Source organism: Mauremys reevesii, linkage group 10, assembly GCF_016161935.1.
Source record: "Mauremys reevesii isolate NIE-2019 linkage group 10, ASM1616193v1, whole genome shotgun sequence".
Classification (NCBI taxonomy): domain Eukaryota; kingdom Metazoa; phylum Chordata; order Testudines; family Geoemydidae; genus Mauremys; species Mauremys reevesii.
This window is the reverse complement of record NC_052632.1, coordinates 62,271,394-62,293,853: the sequence shown is the minus strand read 5'-3', so window position 1 is coordinate 62,293,853 and position 22,460 is coordinate 62,271,394. Positions and strand designations below refer to the sequence as shown.

The following is a 22,460-nucleotide window of genomic DNA, read 5'->3' as shown; positions in this document are numbered from 1 at the left end:
AATAGCCCAAATTTGGTGACTTTCACAACATACAGGAGGATTATTTTTATATGAGCCTTTAGGGGAAAGATAGGGTCACTTACCTTCATTTTTTTCTTTTTGAACAGTTTAGGTATTACCAGTTTGCTTTTGGTTATCTACTTTATCTCACTTTAAGAATATTGGGAGTGCCTATTCATGAGGTGTTGGTACCCCAGAAATCAAAATATAATCAAAATATCAGTCAGAAGCACAGTACAATAAATACATTAACAGACTGAATGATAAGCACAGCAGTCAATCCTTTCAACTCTCCTCAGAGATACTCTCAAGAGTGTTTAAGCTATTGGTAAGGGCACCTGGAGTATGTGTTTGGCACCAGGACTGGATTAACCTTTTGTGGGCCTGGTACCAAACATATTTGTGGGCCCCCATGGGAGCAATGGAGCATGGCGTGGGGAGTTTGGTCTCCGGAGTGAGGGGCCAGTCAGGGGCATGGCATGGCAGGGACAGCCCTGCTCCACCAAAAGTGAGGGCACTATTTACAAACTGTGTGTCTGGCAACTCCTGGGCCCTGTGCTGCCAGCATGCCCTTCTTGTTGGGGGTGGGCCAATGCCCTGCCACACAGTCCCTCCACCCAACACCCACCCCCAACTCCCTATAGCCAGAACCTCCCTGGACCTTCTATGCCCATCACCCCTGCCCTGGTCCCCTCACAAGGGCATAGTGCCCTGCACAACACCACCCCTGCCAGGCACTCCCCTGCCCACAGCCCCACCACAGCTGCCCAGCACCCCACACAGAACCCCCACTCCCTAGTGCCCCAGCACACACAGATCTTCCTCGTCCCATCACAGCCCAGCACCCCCCCATACCGCCCCCCAGAGGTGCACTTCCCCACGCCTTGCCTCCCGGCCGCACTCACCAGCCCTGCTGTCAGGCAACTATGTCTGCCAGGCTGAGCCAGGGCAGGGAATCGCTCTGGCCTCTTGGGAGTGGCGTGATCAGCCATGCCATGGCCTGCCCCAGCTGAGCTCCCCCAGGACCCACTTGCCTGGAGGTACCCAGCCAAGCCCCTCACAGGTCATGTGAGTCAGTATAGGTGCCATAGGGAAATTGGACATAGATATTAACGGAGTGAAACTAAGTCAGACTGACCATTTCAAGTATCTTGGTGCCTAGGTCATGGAAGACTACAAGCTTGAACGTGAAGTACAGTCCAGACTGGAGAATGTTTGAAAAATATGGACTAACATCTCAGAGGTAGTGTATGAGACGTGAATGCTACTCAAACCAAAAGCCCAACTGTATAGAACAATGGTGCTCCCCTCAGTGCTGTATGGTGCAGAAGCCCGGGTGATAAAAAGAGGGCAGGTTCAATGCCTACAGGTGTTTGAGATGAGATTTCTTCGTGCCAGAGAAGTAACACAAAGAGACAGATTTTGAAATGAAGATATTAAGATGGAAGTCAAAGACTGGTGATGTGGCTGATGAAATCCAGGAAGTCTGACTTCACTGGTTTGGACACATGCAGACAATGAGTGAAGGGGGCCTGGTAAAGATAGCATGGCAGAAGAGGGTGGTAGGAAAGAGACCCTAGGAAGCTGAGGAAGCTATGGATGGAGTTGTATCAAAAAAGATGGTAAGCAGGTGTACCTTACTGCTGCCTCAGGCTGATGAAGATGGCAGTTGCTTGCACACAATCCAACCCCAGTTGATAGGATAAGGGGAAGAAGAAGAAGAGTGACATGTGACTCTTGTTTGAGAGGAAGGCACTTAGAAATTCTCAAACAAAAACTGCTGTAAATGCTGCTAACTTGAACATCTTGGATCAACAATTAAATTGTAAAGTGCCTAAACAATATTTTCCACTCTAAGATCTTTTTGCCCTGTTATTAGGACAACAACAACACAGAAGAATGACAGAGGAGCATTCTACAGTTATAATTTCCTGATTCTTTACTTAGTGGGTCTGGTGGTAAATACAGAGTTAGAACTATAAGGGAATATGTGTTTATATTTATCTTTGTAAAAAGGGTTATATTATGCACACAGTTTGCATCAGAAATTTGAGTCTGAAAAAATGACTAATATATCAGAAGTCTTCAGAAAATCCAGATTTAGCATGATAACAGAAAAATAAAAGCATGACTCAAGCATATACCAGGTTCCATTGGTTGAAGCATCAATGAAAGGCTAGAGTAAAAAGGACTGCAGATGGTTGACACAATTTTAAGTATCATGTCTTTTTACCCTGCTCAGAGTAGGCTTTCTTGAGATTGTGCTGTCACAGTCTCATGAAAGCCTACTCTGAGCAGGGTAAGTGGTGAATAGTTCTCACTCTGAATAGTTAGCAAAAAAGCATTCAATTTCTTTACCACTCCGCCACCCCCTTAAAGGAGACCTACAAATGAAAAGTGTGGACTTTATTTTTGCTTTTTGGTGGTGTGTAATAGAGCCAATAATCCTTTTTGTTTGTTTATTTACTTTAGAAAATCAGATCTTGTACAGGTTTGAAAGAGTAGGATGACTGGATAACAAGTAAATTGTCTTGTAATAGTGATGAGTGAAAGCTGAGCAATTGAGATATGACTGTTAGTGTTTTTAACATTATTTAACTTCAATGGCTAGCTAACATTTTTGGATAAATGAAGAACATAAGAACGGCCCTACTGGATCAGACCAAAGGTCCATCTAGCCCAGTATCCTGTCTTCCAACAGTGGCCAGTGCCGGGTGCCCCAGAGAGAATGAACAGAACAGGAAATCATTAAGTTATCCATCCCCTGTCGCTCATTCCCAGCTTCTGGCAAACAGGCTAGGGACACCATTCCTGCCCATCCTGGCTAATAGCCATTGGTGGACCTATCGTTCATGAATTTATCTAGTTCTTTTTTAACCCTGTTATGGTCTTGGCCTTCACAACATCCTCTGACAAGGAATTCCACAGGTTGACTGTGTGTTGTGTGAAAAAATATTTCCTTTAATTTGTATTAAACCTGCTGCCTATTAATTTCATTTGGTGACCCCTGGTTCTTGTGTTATGAGAAGTAGTAAAGAACACTTCCTTATCTACTTTCTCTACACCAATCATGATTTTATAGACCTCAATCATATCTCCCCTTAGCGGTCTCTTTTCCAAGCTGAAAAGTCCCAGTCTTATTGATCGCTCCTCATCCAGAAGCCATTCTATACCCCTAATCATTTTTGTTGCCCTTTTCTGAACCTTTTCCATTTCCAATATATCATTCTTGATATGGGACAACCACATCTGCACACAGTATTCAAGATGTGGGCGTACGATGGATTTACATAGAAGCAACATGATCTTTTCTGTCCTATTATCTATCCCTTTCTTAATTATTCCCAGCATTCTGTTCACTTTTTAGACTGCTGCTGTACATCAAGTGGCTGTTTTCAGAGAACTATACACAATGACTCCAAGATCTCTTTCTTGAGTGATAACAGCTAATTTAGACCCCATCATTTTATATGTATGGTTGAGATTATGCTTTCCAATGTACATAACTTTGCATTTATCAGCATTAAATTTCATCTGCCATTTTATTACCCAGTCATCCAGTTTTGAGAAATCCTTTTGTAGCGCTTCACAGTTGGCCTGGGTCTTAACTATCTTGGTGAAAGTTTTGACATCTTCATCTCTTCAGGGTGTTAGTTCTCACAATGTCCTCCAGAAAAATTAGAAAAGATCTGATTTTCCAAGATAACACCAGAAAAAAATGTAACAGACCAAGTCTAATTACAATCCCTACCTCCTTGGTAGATTACAGTTTGTATTCTAGTCACAGGTACAGACTTTTTCCTTCTAATATATTTGAATTTATCACTTTTTTTCCTGTTGAAGCAGCAAAGGTCAGTGACATTTATCTGCAAGAGTTTTCCAATCTGCTTGCTTAATTCACAATTTTAGTCCATATAAATATATGCATTTATCTATGTAGGTTTCTCTTCCACCTTTATTTCTATTCCTCCCTCATAAACAAGTTGTCTGCACATCAAATGCTGCTTCTTAACTTCCAGACTGATTCTGTGACCTATTTTTTCCTCTACTTTAGAGTTTTGGACCATTGCTGTTACTTATTGCCCAGATTATGGAGTAAGAGGTTAAAATCAACAGCATTATATGTAGCCTTAGAGCCTTATCAGGCACATATCAAAGTTAGAAATTTTGTTACTGTGAACTCAGGCCATCAAGTCCTACTTGCATTCTTTGAATAATCTTGCTTTAAACTAATACAAAGTTGGTTAATTAGACATGTCTAGGAAGTCTTGTAAATTTGTGTGTAAAAGGGTGGCTCAAAAATATGTAAGCAGTTGATTAAATAAACACTATCAGGAAAATGTAAACGTGGAAAGCATGGAGTATCAGTAGCACTTATTTCTAGAAATAGGAACAGGCATATTTAGAGGTGTAATAAATTATGTCCATGAATTCCAACATTTGATTTATGGAGACCAAGGGCCAGATTCACAAAGGTATTTAGGCTTCTAACTTCATTGGGACTAGGGCTTTGCTAGGAAGGGAAACTTGGAGGCTCTCTTTACAGGTTGGGAATCAATATTAGAATAGATCCGAGATAGATAGATATCTTAAACTTACCTGAGAGTAAGCTCTGGTGAGAGAGAGAGAGAGAGAGAGGATTTATAAAAACCAACAGCAACAGGAAATTTGCTTGTGGATTCTTAGGAGCCAGGGTCCAGACTCACCCTAAGTTGGCGATACTGTCCAAAAACTCAAAATATATAAGCAAGCTGTACTTTTAACCACCTTATTGCTAGACCTGCAGAACAAAGCATGTGACTGATTATTAATGTAACAGCCAGGCTTGTCTATCAAAGCTAATATAAAAATCATAAGTGAACAAGGAGGTCAGCAGTTGCCATGGACACTCCCATGTGTTATTCATAGTATTCTAATAGGAACTAATAGAACGCTTATCTTTGAATGATGCATTCTTTGCTCACATTCCTGGAGTACTTCGTGCCCTAACTCAATTCCAGTTTTATTCTTCAAATTTTGGTATGACAACTGTGAGCCTGTACTGGAAACAGAAACTGTGTTACTTGTTTGAACTACTACTACTACTACTACTGTTTTTTGTTGTTGTTGTTGTTGTTGTTTGTTTTTGTTTTCCCTCATCCCCTCTTTGAAGTATTTGTTTTAATTAAAAGTCCACGTCAGTTATTCGAGTTACAACTTCCAGAACTTGTTTCTCCCTCATCGGCACGCTTTTAGTTATGTACATTATAACCTAATAAACGAATGCCACTTTCATAGTATATTTATGTTTTACACAATGCTTAAATAACCTGTAGAACTCACTAGATAATATTGAAGAATTTTTTTTAATGATTCTGTGTTTATAAGGGAGATTTTCAAAAGCACTGAGGGGAAAGGCTGTAGGAGTTGTGTTATGGCAAGTTTCACAGCAAGGCTCTTTCATAGTCTTTCATGTTTTTTCATAGTACGCGAACAAATGTTTAGTCTTGAGAAGGCATAGTATGTATTATTTTATTGGTTATGCAAGCTTCTTGGTAGAGAGAGTTGTGTGAGCAACAAGAGAGCTTGCCCTCTACATTGATCTCTGATTGGAATCAATTCTTGGGAAAGTTGCTTCCTTGGAATGCATTGGTGTTGGGTTGAGGGCTTGGCTACACTTGCAGATGTGCAGCGCTGGGAGTTACAGCTGTCTTCGTACAGCTGTGTAGGGAAAGCGCTGGAGTGTGGCCACACTGACAGCTACCAGCACTGCAGTGTGGCCACATTTGCAGCATTTGCAGCGCTGTTGGGAGTGGTGCATTATGGGCAGCTATCTCACAGAGCACCTCGTCCCATTTTGGGGCCGTGGGTTGTGGGAAGGGGACGGAAGCGTGTGGGTCATTCCGCTTCCTGTCCCAACGCCCTGTGATGCATCGCTTCACATCCCAGCAGTCACTGTTTTTCCGTCCATGTTTGGCGCCATTGTGACTCTCCCAACGGTTTCTGTGCAGCGCAATTTCTGTGGGAAATGGAGCCCGAGCTGCTGAGGAATATGCTGATGAGTCTCGCCAGCACATCACGTTTGGCAGTTGAGCTATTCCTTCAGCTCCAAAGTGACAGTGAGGAGTCCGACGATGATGATATCGAGTCGCCTGACGCGTATGACACTAAATTTCTTGTGGCATTCACGGAAATGCTCAGCACCGTGGAATGCCGCTTTTGGGCTCAGGAAACAAGCACTGAGTGGTGGGATCACATCGTCATGGAAGTCTGGGATGACGAGCAGTGGCTGCAGAACTTTCGGATGAGAAAAGCCACTTTCATGGGACTGTGTGCTGAGCTCGCCCCCACCCTGCGGTGCAAGGACATGAGATTGAGAGCTGCCCTGCCAGTGGAGAAGTGCTAGTGCAATCTGGAATCTGGCAACTCCAGACAGCTACCGATAGGTCGGGAACCAGTTTGGAATGGGAAAGTCAACCGTTGGAATCGTGTTGATGCAAGTTTGCAGGGCCATTAATCGCATCCTGCTAAGAAGAACCATGACTGTGGGGAACATGCAGGACATTGTGGGTGGCTTTGCACAAATGGGTTTCCCTAACTGTGGAGGGGCGATAGATGGGACGCATATTCCTTTTGTGGCACCACCCCACCTAGCATCCGAGTACGTTAATCGGAAGGGGTATTTCTCTATGGTTCTCCAGGCGCTTGTGGATCACCGTGGGTGTTTCATTGACATTTACACAGGCTGGCCTGTAAAGGTGCATATTGCACGCATCTTTTGGAACAGTGGCCTGTTCAGGAAGATGCAGGCTGGGACTTTTTTCCCAGACCAGAAGATCACAGTAGGGGACGTCGAAATGCCCACTGTGCTCCTTGGAGACCCTGCTTAGCCGTTAATGGCTTGGCTCATGAAACCGTATACAGGGAAGCTTGACAGGAGCAAGGACCGGGTCAACTACAGGCTGAGCCGGTGCCGAATGACTGTGGAGTGTGCTTTTGGCCGTTTAAAAGGGCGCTGGCGATCTCTGTATGGGAAGCTAGACTTGGGGGAAAGCAGCGTCCCTGCAGTTATATCTGCGTGCTATACCCTCCATAATATTTGTGAAGGGAAGGGTGAAACATTCAGTCAGGCATGGACCGCTGTGTTTCAATGCCTGGAGGCTGAATTTGCACAGCCGGAGAGCAGAGCTACTAGAGAGGCCCAGCAAAGGGCTACAAGGATTAGAGATGCCTTGAGGGAGGAATTTGAGGCTGAAAGTCAACAGTAATGTTTGTTGCCTTGCATGGGAGTGAAGTGCAGTGGTTACAATGTTAGTAGGAATCTGTTTTTCCTAAAATGATTTGCAGTGCCTGTTTCTTTCCTGGGCTACGGTATCTTTCAATTTCTGCAATAATAAAGACTGTATCAAAGCCAAGAATTCATTTATTGAAAAGAAAATAACTTTATTGACAGACACACAACATTTTGGGAACCTAAAAGGGCAGGGGGGTGTTGGGAATATTTTGCTAGCTCGGCAAATGGTAGTGTGGGAAGCTTGAGATGTTTAGGTTTTTAGGTTGGGTTAATTAGGCTGTGAGTTTTGTTATGAGAAGTTGGCCTTGGCTAGCTTCTCTCAAGCAGGCAATAATAGGATAATAAATTAGAAAGCTGTCTAGGATGATGTTACCCTATGAAGTTATAGCAGTGCTTGTGTGTATTTTGTTAACCAATTAGCAATTGCTTGCTTGCCTGCTTCAAGAGTATAAAGATGTATGCTGGAGAGAAATAAATGACTCTGTTACCAATCATATTGACTGTTGAACATGTGTCCACGCCCGCATGAGGTGCACTGAGGTGCAACAAATGGTGACCCCGACGTGATTCGAATCGAATGGTGATAGTGTCGGTGGCCTGACCCAGGCGGAAGAGCCACGGCGGGGAGTGCTGGAGAAGGGCCAGCCCCCGGGCGTCCAAAGGAGAGGTGCATCTGAGCTCAGAGGTGAGCGGCTAATATGGGGACCGCTGCATCAGCGGAAGAAAAAACGGTGCATAAATATTTGATACGCATCGCGGAGCGGCAGGGAGAAAGGCTCCCCTTTTGATATGTTATCCCGCCTGCTGCGGTGGGGACAGAGAAGGGAACCTTTTGTTAAGCCGAGTACAATTTTTAATAGAGCTGTGTGGGAGCGGCTAGGCTCCAAGCTTTGGAAGTCGGTGGCTCAGGGCGATAAGGAAGCCTTTTCCCTGAGTCAAGTATGGAATAAGACAAAGAAGATAGTAAAAACTCTCGTGGCCGAGGCAGGAGTGCAGGCGGCCCTTTTTAAGCTTTTCCGCCCAACGCCCGAAATGCCTTCTGTGTTGTCGGTTGGAGCCAGGGAGTTTTTTGGTGGCAAGGACACGGTGATACCTTTGGCTTCCGACCTGGATAATGTTGCCCCTGTTATGGTTCCACTACCCTCCAATACGCCCGAGCCTATGAAAACAGCTTTGCCGTATGCACCCCCTCCCAAGCCATGCCGTGTCCACGGGACCTGGGGGTGTCACGAATGTGGGGAAATAAAGGAGGCTCGGGTGAGACACGTGCCATCACAAGTCTATCCCAATTTGACTACGCCTATTCAGTTTACCCAGTTTAATGTCTTTTATAAGAAAATGGAGTGCCAGGGTCAACAGCTGCAGGCCATTTATAATAAGTTAAATCAAATGCAAGGTTTTCCAGCTGGATCATTGTGGAAAGAGGGGGAGCAGGCAGAGGCTCGTGAGGAGGTGCTCTGCTGGAAGCAAGCCCTGGACGGGAAAGCTTTGGAGTGCATGGCACAGGCAGAGGCTCGTGAGCAGGCAGAGGCATGTGAGGAGGTGCTCCGCTGCAAGCGAGCCCTGGACGGGAAAACTTTGGAGTGCATGGCGCAGGCAGAGGCTCGTGCCGTGGCCCCGGAGGTCGTTTGGACCTACAAGCAAGTAAGTTGTTTTGGCAGCAGCCCGGAGAAGGCGTCCCACGCTGGCTGGTCTGAGCCGGGGACAGTGCTGGGAATACCGTTATGCTTCTCCGGTATGAGCAGCAACAGCTGGGTGTTCTGACACAGGATTTACAGTTTAAAAGAAGCCAAGCAGGGAAAGAAAAGGAACAGGATGATTTAATCGAAGAAAAGCTCATTCTTTTCTCGCCCCAGTCAAGGACACTAAGACTTGGCGAACAGCCCAGACTAAAGAGAGCTTGACTGGGCCCAAAAAAGCTAATGAAAGCTGCAAAATCCTGCCAGGCACTAACGGACTGTGTTAGCTGTTTCCTTTCACAGGTATGGAAGAGCTGCCCAAAGATCCTAGCAGCCCTGCCATTTTTGCAACCAGGAGACTGATTGCCTGGACCCATGATTTTATTGCACAAGACCCCTTCACATCAGGAGAATTTTCCTACTGATGATTGGCCTAATTATTTTTTAGTTCCATTGTGCTTTTAAACAGCAGGAAAAAAGGACAAGGTAACGTGCTGGCTAATTTCTCCCTTGTCCGCTGCAGCCCCCACGTCCTGATTATTTCCCCCATAGAAGCTGAACCACGACGGTGGTGAAAAAGAAGAAAAAACACTCACGTTGTTGATATTGCCACAGTCCAGAAATTCCTGACTAAAAGGACATTGAGAACTGACCCTGATGAAGAAACGAAGAATTGTACACTGGCAGGAAGAAATTTGGGACTCCTGCTAAAAAATGTGGTATTGATTGGATTTTGGGGTTTATTCTACAGGCTGCGCCCTGTGTTTTGGATAAAATTTTAGCATGTATTGTCCCCCCCAACTGGATTGTAAATGATATTACCCCCCCCCCCCCGTTACTAACCCCAATTTTTTAGAGCCTACTTGTTTTTTTGTTTTTAGAGTTTGAGAAAACTCGGCCAAAAGGTTTGTTGAGTATTCTCAAGGGGGGGGGGGAGTTTATGGTGTTATTAGGCATAAATTTAGGTAATTTGGGAGAATGGCTTTGAATTTATGTGACCCAAAGTACCTTTATGTAAAGTGCTTTTGTTAGCCTTATTAGATTTTGTTAATTTTGTGTTATGTGCTGATTATTGGTTGTTGTAGATTGCTTGATACTAGATGTAGCCTATATTTAAAATAGATAGGCTGATTGCAGATGTTGTAATTAAAGTTATATGCATAAAATGTAGCCCCCACGGTGGGAAAGTATAGATAATTGCTTGCAGTAGAGATTAGAAGGGTGGGGGCTAGTTAAGAAGTACACCCTCCTAGCTAAATTGATAGTGAAATAAGTTGGTGTTTATGTAAGGAACGGTTTAGCAAGAGGAAAAAAGGATCGGGCCCAGGTGGCGGGCAACAGACAACAAGCTTGGAAAACTGGTTGATAACCTTGAGGGTGTAGTTGATAGAAAAGGTAAATAATTACAAGCGAGTAATGTTAGGCAGAGTAAAAAGTTAACTCTGTGGTTGCTAAAGGGAATAATAGCTGAATTTTGTAAAAATGCTGAGAGAGAAAAGTTTTTGGTGTTTTGAAATTTTTGTAAATACATGTAGGCAAAGAAATTAGTTTGTAATTGTTTGGCTATGAATAATTTTGTTGCATTAGCTGAAGAATGTATGTAGTGTTATGTAATTGAGATTGTATTAGGTTTTATGGGCATATAAGTGGTGATTTTTTTTTTTTTAGTGTTTAAAGCAGAAGTTGATAGTAAGAAATTTTAAGTTGTGATTAGCTTTGGATTTTAGAGGTAAGCTAGGAAGCAATTGTATTATTGTAAATGATTTAATTGATGATGTAATTTTCCCTTTTTTGCCTGATAGTAATAAGGGTATTTGTATATTGTATGTAATGATTGCTTGCCCAGTAGGGGTAGATTTGCTTTTGCTTTTTAGATAATTATAGAAAATTGATGTTAGTTGTATAGTATTTAATGTACCATGCATTTATTTATAGAGTTTACATTTATGTTTTATGTTTTATGTTTGTGATATGTGTTTTCTGGCCAGAATTGTTGTGTTTTCTGCTGTGAACCCCCCCCCCCCCAGTGTCAGTTTGATCACCTGACACATGGGGGATGAATTGGTAATAGAAATTTGTCACAAGATGGTGTGCAATAGAGTATGGGGGAATCCTGCAGATTTTACACCATTTATTTGTTTTATTTTTGTTGATTTATGTTTGTTTTGTTTGATGTTGTTGGTGTTGTATGTTATGAATTGCATGGTTATAGGTGAGCTTTGTAGCATAAGATATATTATTTTTTTTGTTGTTGTTTGTTTGTTTTGCATGCCTTTTGCTATAAAGTTTGGTGTAGTTTATTGGATGTTTTTAATTTTTTTGTGTTTAAGAATAGGGGGGAGATGTCCGGTTGCATCTTCCCTATGCTGCTTTGGTGGAAAGTTACAGTTGCGTGGTTACGAGAATAGAGGGATGAGATAAAGTTGTTATGAGAAAGTAGGGAACTGCCAGAGCGAGGCAAATGCCAGGTGGCCTAACTGGGATCAGATAAGTTGCATGGGAAATGGGAATTCAGTAAGCAAGGTGGATTCCGGCGAAGTGGGTCCGGCCTTGGCTGCATCCTCGGGCGCAACAACAGACAGATTCGGAAGAGCCACACGGGACGCGCCCAGACGCCGAGGAGCCAGAGCCCCTGGAGGCTAATTGCTCGCTGGCCACGCCAGGACTTTTGCCCGCCTTTTTTGATTCTGTGTGATTGCATATTAATTGTTTTGTACCCTTTTGTTGCCCATAGGTTTGGAGACGTGCGCTTCGGGCAGTGCAGCATGGCCAGTTCCCCAATGTGCTCCACAAGCCTCCGTGACTTTGGCTCGGGCTCCTATTCCGTTGGACACGGAGATTATTTCTCGCCTGGTTTTGCCCTTTTGCTTGCTGTGGCGCTCCTTGTGAGGGGAGGTGCCACGTATGATCTTATACCCCCAGTAAATGCTTGGCTGATTTTGGCGCAGAGTGCCATAAATACTACGGCCTTTTGCTTGCCCCATGTTCCTGCAGTGGGAGCTGTTATGGAAACCTGCTTTGTGGGTGTTTGTACCGAATTGGAGGTGTTGCAGCGGCACACCTGGCTGTTTCACTGGCTGTTTCGTATTTCCAAGGATATACCTTATGAGGAGTTGTATGTTTTGGGGCCTGGAGCCTTTTCATATAAGCTAGATGCCAGTATGTTTTCCTTTCGTTTGGCTAATGTGACAGTTGCCGTTATTTGTTTGAATTTTGTTAATACTAAGCATGTAGCTATTAATTATAATAATGTGGAACTTACCTGTCGCCATAAGAGGAACGTGACCTTTGCTTATGCACATATGAAGTTGCCCCTGGGGTGGTTTTTGTTATGCGGCCGCACAGCCTTTACTTACATTCCAGCCAATAGTTCAGGTGGCCCCTGTGCTATTGGCCGTGTGGCCCCTTTGTTGTTTCCCCATCCCATAGTGAAGGGGCATCGCCAGCGGCGGGAGAGCATTTCCTTAAGTCCTACCTGCAAGGCAGATGTTACCTTGTTTTCAGAACAAGAGGCAGCAGCCCTTGCCTTTACCCTGGTGGGCCTCCCCGGTTTGGTGGTGCACAACTACCATGCCGTTGCACATCTTGCCTGCACTGTGGCAAAGGCTTTGAATTTAACCTCTACTGTTCTTGCCTTGTTAACTCAAGAGATGGGAGAAGTTCGCCGAGGAGTTTTGCAGAATCGCTTGGCCATTGATTATTTATTGCTGCGGCATGGTCATCCCTGTTCTGATTTTGTGGGTATGTGCTGCTTTAATATTACAGATGCGAGTGCGGCTATTGATGCTGATTTGGATCGTTTGCGCCATCTAGCGGAGGGCATCCGCCAGCAACAGGGAGATTTCTGGCTGTGGTCATGGCTGTCGTCGCTACGTGGCTGGGCTGCACATTTATTGCAAGGTTTTATGCTAGGGCTGCTGTGTATTTTCGCTGCTTGCCTTTTGTATTTTTGTTATTTGTGTGGCCGCCGTTGCTGTTGTGTGGCACGCACATTGGCAGAACCCTCCTGGCCCCTTGGGCCACTTGCGTTACCTGGAGGGGGGATGTGATAGGTGAGAGCAGGGCACTGCGGAAGATATTGTTACGGCTTAGTTAGATAGCTGGTGTTTTATTTGCCCTTTTGCTTTGGTTTGTGTGAATGTAGTATTGATATTGTGAGTTGGGATTGTTTTGCTATTGCTTTTTTTTTGTTTTGATTTTGAGTTAAGGGGGGAGGTGTTGGGAATATTTTGCTAGCTCGGCAAATGGTAGTGTGGGAAGCTTGAGATGTTTAGGTTTTTAGGTTGGGTTAATTAGGCTGTGAGTTTTGTTATGAGAAGTTGGCCTTGGCTAGCTTCTCTCAAGCAGGCAATAATAGGATAATAAATTAGAAAGCTGTCTAGGATGATGTTACCCTATGAAGTTATAGCAGTGCTTGTGTGTATTTTGTTAACCAATTAGCAATTGCTTGCTTGCCTGCTTCAAGAGTATAAAGATGTATGCTGGAGAGAAATAAATGACTCTGTTACCAATCATATTGACTGTTGAACATGTGTCCACGCCCGCATGAGGTGCACTGAGGTGCAACAGAGGGGTGGGTGGTGGACTGTACAGTCACAGGTTTGAATATGTCCTGTCTGGAGTGCTGTGCAATGAGTGCTGCACTTCAGGATGAAAATACTGCATGGTGATGGGGGTTGAGTGCAGAGGGTGATGGTCGTAGTTCTCAGGGCTGGTTGGTGAATGTACAGGTGTTGGGGGCAGCTGGTGGTGGTAAGAACCTGGATGCTGGGGAAGGGGGTTTGGAGCTGACATTGGGGCACAAGGGAAAGAGCTTTGGGATGCGGGGCGGGGCCGGCACGGTAGTGCTCTGCCTGCATGGCTACGAGTGACTGGATAGAGTCCACTTGGCGCGCCAGGATGCTTATCAGCTGCTTTGTGCTTTTCTTCTTAGCCGCTGCGTTTCTCTGGCGGATCCTGCTTTCCCTTTCCCTCCAGTCCTGCAGTTTTTTCCTCTAGTCCTGCTCTTTCTTTCTCTGGCAGACTGATCCATAACTGCTTTCAGCATGTCTTCTTTGCTTTTTCACGGCTTCTTCCTGAGGTTTTGTAGCCTCTGAGCAGTCGATGATACTGGCGGTTCAGTAGTCAAGGACACTTTTCAAAAGGCAAACATGGCAACAGTTAACAGAGGAAGCATTGTTTATAATCTCATCCAGACAGTTATTCCCACACAGTGAAGGAGTTTACAGTCTTCACTTTAGCATACTTTTCCCATACCAAACAGAGCGCACATAACCCACAGGAGCCACAAAATGGTGAGTAAGGGGGACTGATTGCTTCAGGGCTGTGCAGGGGTTTCTGTGTGTTGGGGACAGCAAACAGCTACAGGGGGCATCTGCACTGAACACTCTCACAACATTTTCCACAGGAGTTAATCCTGGAAGATATCTCGCTGCTGCGGGTCACCTGGGAAGAGCGGGAGGCTCTTCTACAGCAATGCGGATTCTGCCCTGGCCCCTGTGCAGCTTGCCTGTGTGCAGCAATGGTCCCCCCCACCCCTCGCTGCACAGTGGCGCGGACGCGTTAGCCTGACTGGGACAAGGACCACAGTGGCTCTCCCTATAAACTTGCGCAAGCGCATTGCCCACGCTCTGGCTGAAACTTTTGAAGAGATTACCGAGGCCGATTACCGCGACGTGATAGACCACGTCAATGGGCTATTTCACATCTAGCCATGCATGCATGCAGCCCTAACCCCCGCTCCTCTCCCGAAACATTTCCATCCTGAAAATAAAAGCCGCTTACTGGTAACCCACTCCTCTGCTTCTCCTTCACCAAGTACTGGCTGCTGCGACTGGCTACCTTCCTCCTGGCTTGAGAAGAGCTCCTGGCTGCATGCCTCCTGGGACTCCGGGGTGTCTCCCCCCCCCCAGTACCCTCACTCTTGGTTTCCTCCGCCCCTCCCCCTCCTCCTTCTCCTCCCCCCCGCTCTGAAGTGTCCATCCTTGTCATCGAATTGGCAGTGGGGTCACCCCCAAGTATCACGTCCAGCTCCTTGTAAAAACGGCAGGTCGTGGGAGCAGCGCTGGAGCGGTGGTTTCCCTCGTGGGCTTTGCAATAGGCACTCCGCAGCTCCTTCACTTTAACCCTGCACTGCACCGCATCCTGGTCATGGCCCTTTTCCAGCATGGCCTTTGATACCTGGCCAAAGGTATCGTAATTCCTACGGCTGGAGCGCAGCTGGGACTGCACAGCTTCCTCCCCCCAAACACTGATGAGATCCAGCAACTCACCATTGCTCCATTCTGGGGCTCGTTTGGCGCATGGAGGCATGGTCATCTGGAAAGATTCACTGATTGCACTCCACACCTGGCTGAGCAAACAGGAAGGGGATTTTTTAAATTTCCGAGGCATTTAAAAGGCGGGTCACCTGAGGCCAGGGCAGTAGAGTTTGAACTGATGAGCAGAGTGGCTGAACAGGTATTCTGGGGTACCTCCAAATACCTCTGGAGGCCAATAATAGCGCTTTTGGTGGCCACACTGGCGGAGCAGTGCTGCATCACCTGCGCTGCAATAGTTAAACCCGAGGCAGAGCAGGAGTACAGCCAGTGCTGCAGCCAGGGAGATGCAGCGCTGTATGTGCCTTGCAAGTGTGGACGGTGTGTAAGTTGCAGCGCTGTAAACCCACCACCAGCACTGCAACTCTCCAGTGTAGCCAAGCCCTTATTAGATTCCTAATGGGAGGGATTGCCTGTGTTCCAGGACTCGTGTTGATGTATAAATTATATTCTAACATTCTGTTAATGTAGTTTGTGTATTTTTTGGTTGCAAAGTCAAGCACTTGAAAGTAAGGAGATGCCAGATTTAAGATTCTGTCCAAACTTAAATTCACCCCCTTTTGAGTGTGCATTATGATACTGTCTAATTGGAAAAACAATATGATGAAGGGCCCCTGCCTCATTATGTGCACAGGTTGGATGCAAAAGGGGAATGGAATTAAGGTTGACTGTATTGGATGAGAATGCCAGACATTTGGGAGCGAGCAACTCAGGTTTGTTAATTCAAACTTTTATTTGAACCAAAAGCATACCTTGTGGTTATAGTTACTATTAAAATAAGAAATGACAGATATACAGGAAAAGATTACCATCTCCTGAGGCGTAGGTAGGTCACAATGGATTTTTCCTATAAACTTCATCTCTCTCTTTCAATCACATATTGTATGCACACAGATAACATATTTATTAGTTCTCTTCCACTCCCCGTTAAGCATTAGGAATATAAACTGTATTATGTTACTTATACAATACACATGCATGAACTTTAATTTGGAATAACTTGTTTGCTATCCTTGTTAATTTGATGCTCTCTTTTCTGATTGGTTTATAACCACTGATTGCATACTGTGCAGATTTTGGCTGGGTCACTTTGACCTGTTTCTCTGCATAACTGTCTAGTCCTTTTCCACTTGCCTTTTCCCCTAATTGCATTTGGCAGAACATATTATAGATATGTTATTACTCAATTTAAGTATATTTTGTTTTAAAAATCCCCCTCTGTCCTACACAGATATTATAAACAAGTTTACGTATTAACGAGGTCATTTAAGGCAGCATTTCACAAGCAAACTACACCAAAGCCAGAATTTACTGTTCAAACATATGCCTCAGACATGACTATTTTAGCATACATTACTACTTCCCACCTTGAAACTCTCAATTGATTGAGGGCTTCACTGTGTTGATTCAGGGAGTTGTGTTATGCAGTTTATTTAGCATCTGTGCTACTTTCTGTTTCAGTTGCCAATCTCCTAACATACATCACATTTTGCAACACATTATAAGAATTGTTATGATTAATATAGCTTGCACCAATAGTAATAATTTAAAGCTAAAAGCTATAATTGGGTGATTTCCAATAGTATTTAGTTCCCACCAATTAACTGCTTTTAGAACTTGGTTGATTTGCTTAGTAACCTGATGCAATTGCTCACTCATATATACAAGATGAACTGGAATTCATTACAAGAGAGACTAAATGCCAATCCAATTTTGCAATGAGTACTGTAAAATTACGAAGTGAACTCAGAACTTCACTTCCAAAATTTGGCTGACTATTAACCATTACAGAGTTAATACATTTAGGTATAGATGTAATGTCATCAATTTCAATTATTGTTTCAAATTCAGGGATAATACACCAATTGACCAATGGAAAACACTTTCCCTCCATAATTGTATTTTGTTTCCCACATAAAAGGCAATGAGTCTGACATCCATTCTAGGCACTTAGACATACAGGGCCCCTGTTCCTGGGGTTGTCCCAGTTCCTGGGGTCCCGTCTTGTTACTGTGATCAGTACTGCAGATTGGTTTTATAGTTCCAAAGGACATTACACCAGGAAACCCACTTTGCTCAAACCTCTATGCAGCAATCCAAAGCAGGGACAGCGGCAGCCATCTCAGTGACAGTGATATACTAATTTTGGCAGCTGTATGCTGACATAACTTGTGTTAACCAAAGGTTGTAGTGTAGACATTGTTACCCCAAAATCTCTGTTATAGAATAATAAGGAGGTGACATATAAATAACAGGTTCGACTCCTACCAGCATCTATTAACTGGGAGAGTTAGAAATCTGTGTGCCTCCCACCCGTGTTTCATTGAAATAAAGGATAGAGAAAATATAACCTTAAACAGAAAGAAAATTTATTAAGAGATAGCTACAACTGGGGGGGGGTAAGATCCAATAAGGGGATCACTACAAATACCAAAGAATAGATTCCACCAAGTGGCATAAAGCCCAGACTCTTAAACTGTCCCTTGGTTAAACTATTAAGTGCCCGAAAAACAATGACTGTCTCTCTTTCACTGCAGATGGAGGTGGCTGCCTCAATGTTGGACAGCCCCTGCGTCATTGCTGACAGTTCCTTAAATGCTCTCTGTGGTGCATGAACAGCCCGGGAGTGGGGGTTCTCACAGCAGATCAGGGTAAGGCTGGCTCCCAGAGTCAAGGATTGTAGTGACCTAGCAGATCACTTGTCCAGCTAACACCAGGGGAACATCCATCCACAAGAAAGAGAATATAAAAGGCCCTGGAAGCCCCTCCATTTTGTCTTCAGCTGGCTCAAGAGATGGCCTCTCCACCCCAAAGAGATGCCTGAAAGAAACTGGAACAAAGGACAGTAACTACGGGGGCGTGAGTGATTGCTGGACCCAGGCTATAAACCACAACGTTGGTCTGAAAAGGATCGGGCCCAGACTAGGAAGGAGTCTAGTCAGTGAAAGAAGCTTATTGGAACATTTCTGAGGGTGAGATTTAGCTGTATTCAGCTTAGACTTGCGTTTTTATTTTATTTTGCTTGGTAACTTACTTTGTTCTGTCTGTTATTACTTGGAACCACTAAAATCCTTCCTTTTATACTTAATAAAATCACTTTTTCTTATTAATTAACCCAGAGTAAGTAATTAATACTTGGGGGGAGCAAACAGCTGTGTATATCTCTCTATCAGTGTTATAGAGGGCAGACAATTTATGAGTTTACCCTGTATAAGCTTTATACTGAGTAAAACGGATTCATTTGAGGTTTAGGCTCCCAGAAAGACTGAATACTGGGTGCTGGGAAAGTCCATGTTAACTGAGAAGCCCCTGGGCTAAGTGAATCTTAGTTTCTGTGAACTGAAGGGGAGGGTCAACCTCTTGGTCTGTGCTGTAGTTGACTGGAGTGTCTAGCTCAGCAAGACGGGAGTGGAAAGAAGCCTTCTCTGGCAGGGGGGTTTGTTCTCAGTGGTATCCCAGCACATCTAGTGACAGTCTTGAGGGCCTTTCTGTGACCAAACCCGTCACAGGGGAAAGTATCTTCTGTTTTGAAATTTGAGGTAATCAGAGCTATACATTTAACTATAACTTCCTTAAGCCAAAGTCATTATACTTCAAATTACGGACACCGCAAAACCTAAAGTCCCTTAGTTCATGCATTAGAATACATTTGGATCTATCCTTATGGCAATGTGGAGCCCTATTAACTTCATTGGGATTGTGTGTAGGCACAGGGGTCCTCTTCAGGGATCCAGTTGCAGGATTGCAACCTTACAGAATTTCTGTTCGCCTCCCAATATATTCCCTCCCAAGATGCCTCCCAAGATGCAACAGCCTGGAAAATACTCAGTTATGCCTTTTGTTATTATTCTCCATCTTCTGGAGAAAAGGTGATGTTTAACAAGTGTACAATGTATTGATTTACACTTGCATTCATTAGCAATTTCTTTCTAAAAAAGACTATGTATCTTGGTAAACAGATTTCTCTCTCCAGGGGTGGTTTTTATTGGAGTTTATTTCTGTTGAGTGGTTAATTCAGATGCAAATTATATTTGACTAAATAGGAGGTATTTACATTGTTCATTCTCTCGCTTTATGTCTTCATTTTGTTCTGATATCAACCAACAGGTACATTACTATGTAGTATTTTCTTCTTTTTCCCTAGAGAAATCTATTCCAAAATAGCAGTGGAATTTATTCATGTATTTTTTATTGTCAAGTCTCTTAATGAATGCAAAGTTTAATAAAGCACTATGCAGTATTTTGACTTGGTATTCGCAAAGGAGCAAATATTTGCCAACTTTTACATTTTGCAGCAAGTTTAATTAAAAAGTGAAAAGTAAAATAAAGGTCACTGATTTGTGAAAGGTCACATTAAAAGGAAATGTAACTATAACCAAATGTGGCTTTAGGCCAGATTTAGCACCTGAAGCTCCTGTTGAATTTGTGGATGTACAGTTCCTCTGACAAAATTGGAAAATAGAAATGGCTTGATTATCACTTCATAATTACAACATGAATTTATTACAAGACACAACATTTTAAAAAAGGATTATTGAGGTCAATAGCTGTGCTAAATATATTTTGTCTATATGGATATATCCTCAAATTGAGAAAAAAATGTAGGAATCAAAGAAAAATATCTTATTCATATTAATATTGAACAGTCATTAACATGGCTCAAATGAGCATAAGAATAATAGTTTAGGGCCAGATTCAACTATCTTTAAAATACATCTACACTTATGCAGTGTGTACAGAGCAGACACTACATGCTCAGCTTGCCTAGCCAGACACTGCATGCTGAGATATATATAGCAGTTAGACAATGAGGCATGGGTTAGGTGAGTAGAGTGTGCCTCAACCCAAGGGTATATACCCTATGACTCTCTACACACCCGTGCAGTGTCTCCAATATCTAGCTACACTGATATTTTTAGCAGTGTAGTGTCCCACTGCCAGAGCCTTTCCCTGCTGCAGTGAAAAGCTCTTGCTGCTGGAGCCTTTCCCCACTGCCTCCCCCAGGCCAGAGCCTTTCACTGCAGCACATAGCTATAGACCTCAGTGACAAGCATGGATGCAGCCAGCCTTTCACCACAGCATGTAGCTATACATGTAGTGCCTGTTCTCTCCATGCCACCATAAGTATAGGCATGGTGTTATTCATGCAAAATGCACTCCACTACTGCCCTGAAGTCAATAGATTTCATATCGATATCAGTACTAAGATGCTGCTCAGTATGAGCATAGGCCGCAGAATCTGTCTTTAAGTAGATAGTAAAATTAGTCAGCTCTGAAGCAGAAAGAATGTTGAGTCAGTATTAGAACAGTTACCAAGATCAACAGAAGTATCCTATTTTTTATTTGATAATTAAAAAATTGTCCCCCCCACAGCAAAAAATGACTGGACTCTAACTGGGTGAAAAGGAAAACAGCCTCTTATCGTGCACCTACGAACTAATCGGACAGCACATTACATTTTTGACAATGAGGTCACAACTAGTCTTGTTAGAAAACGTTGCAAAAGGCTTTGGTTGAGATAAGATTGCAATAGACAGGAGGCTAGCCTGTCAGTTTAGTCTTCACTAACTAATAGCTTTTGTTAAAAATGTATTTCTAAGTATTCAAAATACTGTTTATAATTAAGGCTAAGATTTAGTCATAGGTGTGTTTGGTAAAAGTCATGGAGAGGTCACTGGCAATAAATAAAAATTCAAGCCTGTGACCTGTTCATGACTTTTACCAAAATACTCCTGACTAAATTTCCACTTCTGGGGTCCTGCTGATCTGGGGGGCCCTGCTTCAGTCCTGGGCGTTGACTGTGTTATGCTTATAAGAAGCACACAGGATCTTTTTCAGGGGAAAAGGCAATATGCCACATTTATTGAAAATACAACAATTAGCATATGCATTCAATCACACCACACGCACACACAAACACACACACACACATTGTCCCACCGGTCGATGTTCTAGTTACCAGTCCAGAGTCCGGATCAACCTAATGGCCAGCTAGGTTGATAACAAGTAGGGAGGAGCCGTGTTCCATCAGTCACGACACAATCCTCCGGGGAAGTCTTGGCAGGACGAAACCAAAGTTTCATGGGAAGGCACCCTGTTTATATAGTGATTTTCCTTCATTGGGACCAATGAGTTTTGCACCGTCATGCTGTAATCAATTGTTGTTTGACGAGTTCTTGTTTTCTTAAATTGTCCTCCTCATCCTTTATCTTCTTCTTTCATCAAGTTCCTCAGGGAGTTATCCCATGGCTGGTTTTGATCACTGCTATCTTGTCCCCATTGACAGGTGCCTGTCTGATCTTTAGAGTCGTCAATCTGCCCTCCTCTGACATTTCAATAGGGGCATGTTGCAGCCTCCTGGTGCCCTTGCATCTGCCTCCAGTTCCTCCCTAGACCATCTGGTTCAGCGATGGCCTTCACACTTATCTCTTAACACATACATTCCTCATTCACACACAAAACAAAATTAATTTACACAGAACATTTTGAACAGGAACATCAAGTTGCAATGCAAAAGAAAACTATCATGGCATTCTTTTACTTATTTTAAAATGCTAAACCTACAACAAATTGGTGACCCTCAAAGGTCTGTCACTGCCTCGAAATCAGCACAAACACAGATTCTGGCTGATGTATCTCTACCAATGGCCCATTAGGCCATTCCTTTCTGCTAGTCAAAAAGGGTGACTGGCAGGATATAATCAAATCATACACCAATACACTTAATACATGCTACATTATTATTCTTTATCCTTCATTCTAAATTATATAAAATACAAACATAAAATCCTACTACTACAACTTCCTCCTGGCCGCTGTCCCCAGGGACCGCTCTCCAGAAGGCCTCTGGGCACCCCGAGCTGCTGCTCCAGCTGCCCTGAGACAGTTGCTGCTCGGGTGGTCCCCATGGCACCCCCAGGACTGTTGTTTGGTGCTCCCCAGAGCCAGCCACACTGGCCAATGTTCTGGCAGTCCCTGGAGCCAGCTGCCTGGAGCTGCCCGAGCAGCAGCTGGTGCAGCTAGCCCCAGGGCAGCCCCTGGGACTGGTGCTCAGATGCTCCCTGGGCCCCCCAGGACTGCTGCCCAGGTAATCCTCAGGGCTGCCCCCAGGACCACTGTTTGGGCAGTCTGCAGACCAGCCGCACCGGCCACTGCTCAGGCAGCACCCGAGGCCAGCTGCTCAGGTGGCCC

At 44.0% G+C, this 22,460-nt stretch overlaps 1 protein-coding gene across 1 annotated transcript in view; it reads left to right on the top strand.

The window, feature by feature from the left end:
- The window catches only part of LOC120373450, a 62,290-nt gene extending 49,048 nt beyond the window's left edge, over positions 1-13,242 (top strand). The window contains exon 4 of the mRNA XM_039491858.1: positions 11,687-13,242. Within this exon, the coding sequence (XP_039347792.1) occupies positions 11,718-13,001 (1,284 nt within the window). The 5' untranslated portion in view covers positions 11,687-11,717 and the 3' untranslated portion in view covers positions 13,002-13,242. The remainder of the gene's footprint in view (positions 1-11,686) is intronic.
- The last annotated feature ends 9,218 nt before the right edge of the window (positions 13,243-22,460 follow it).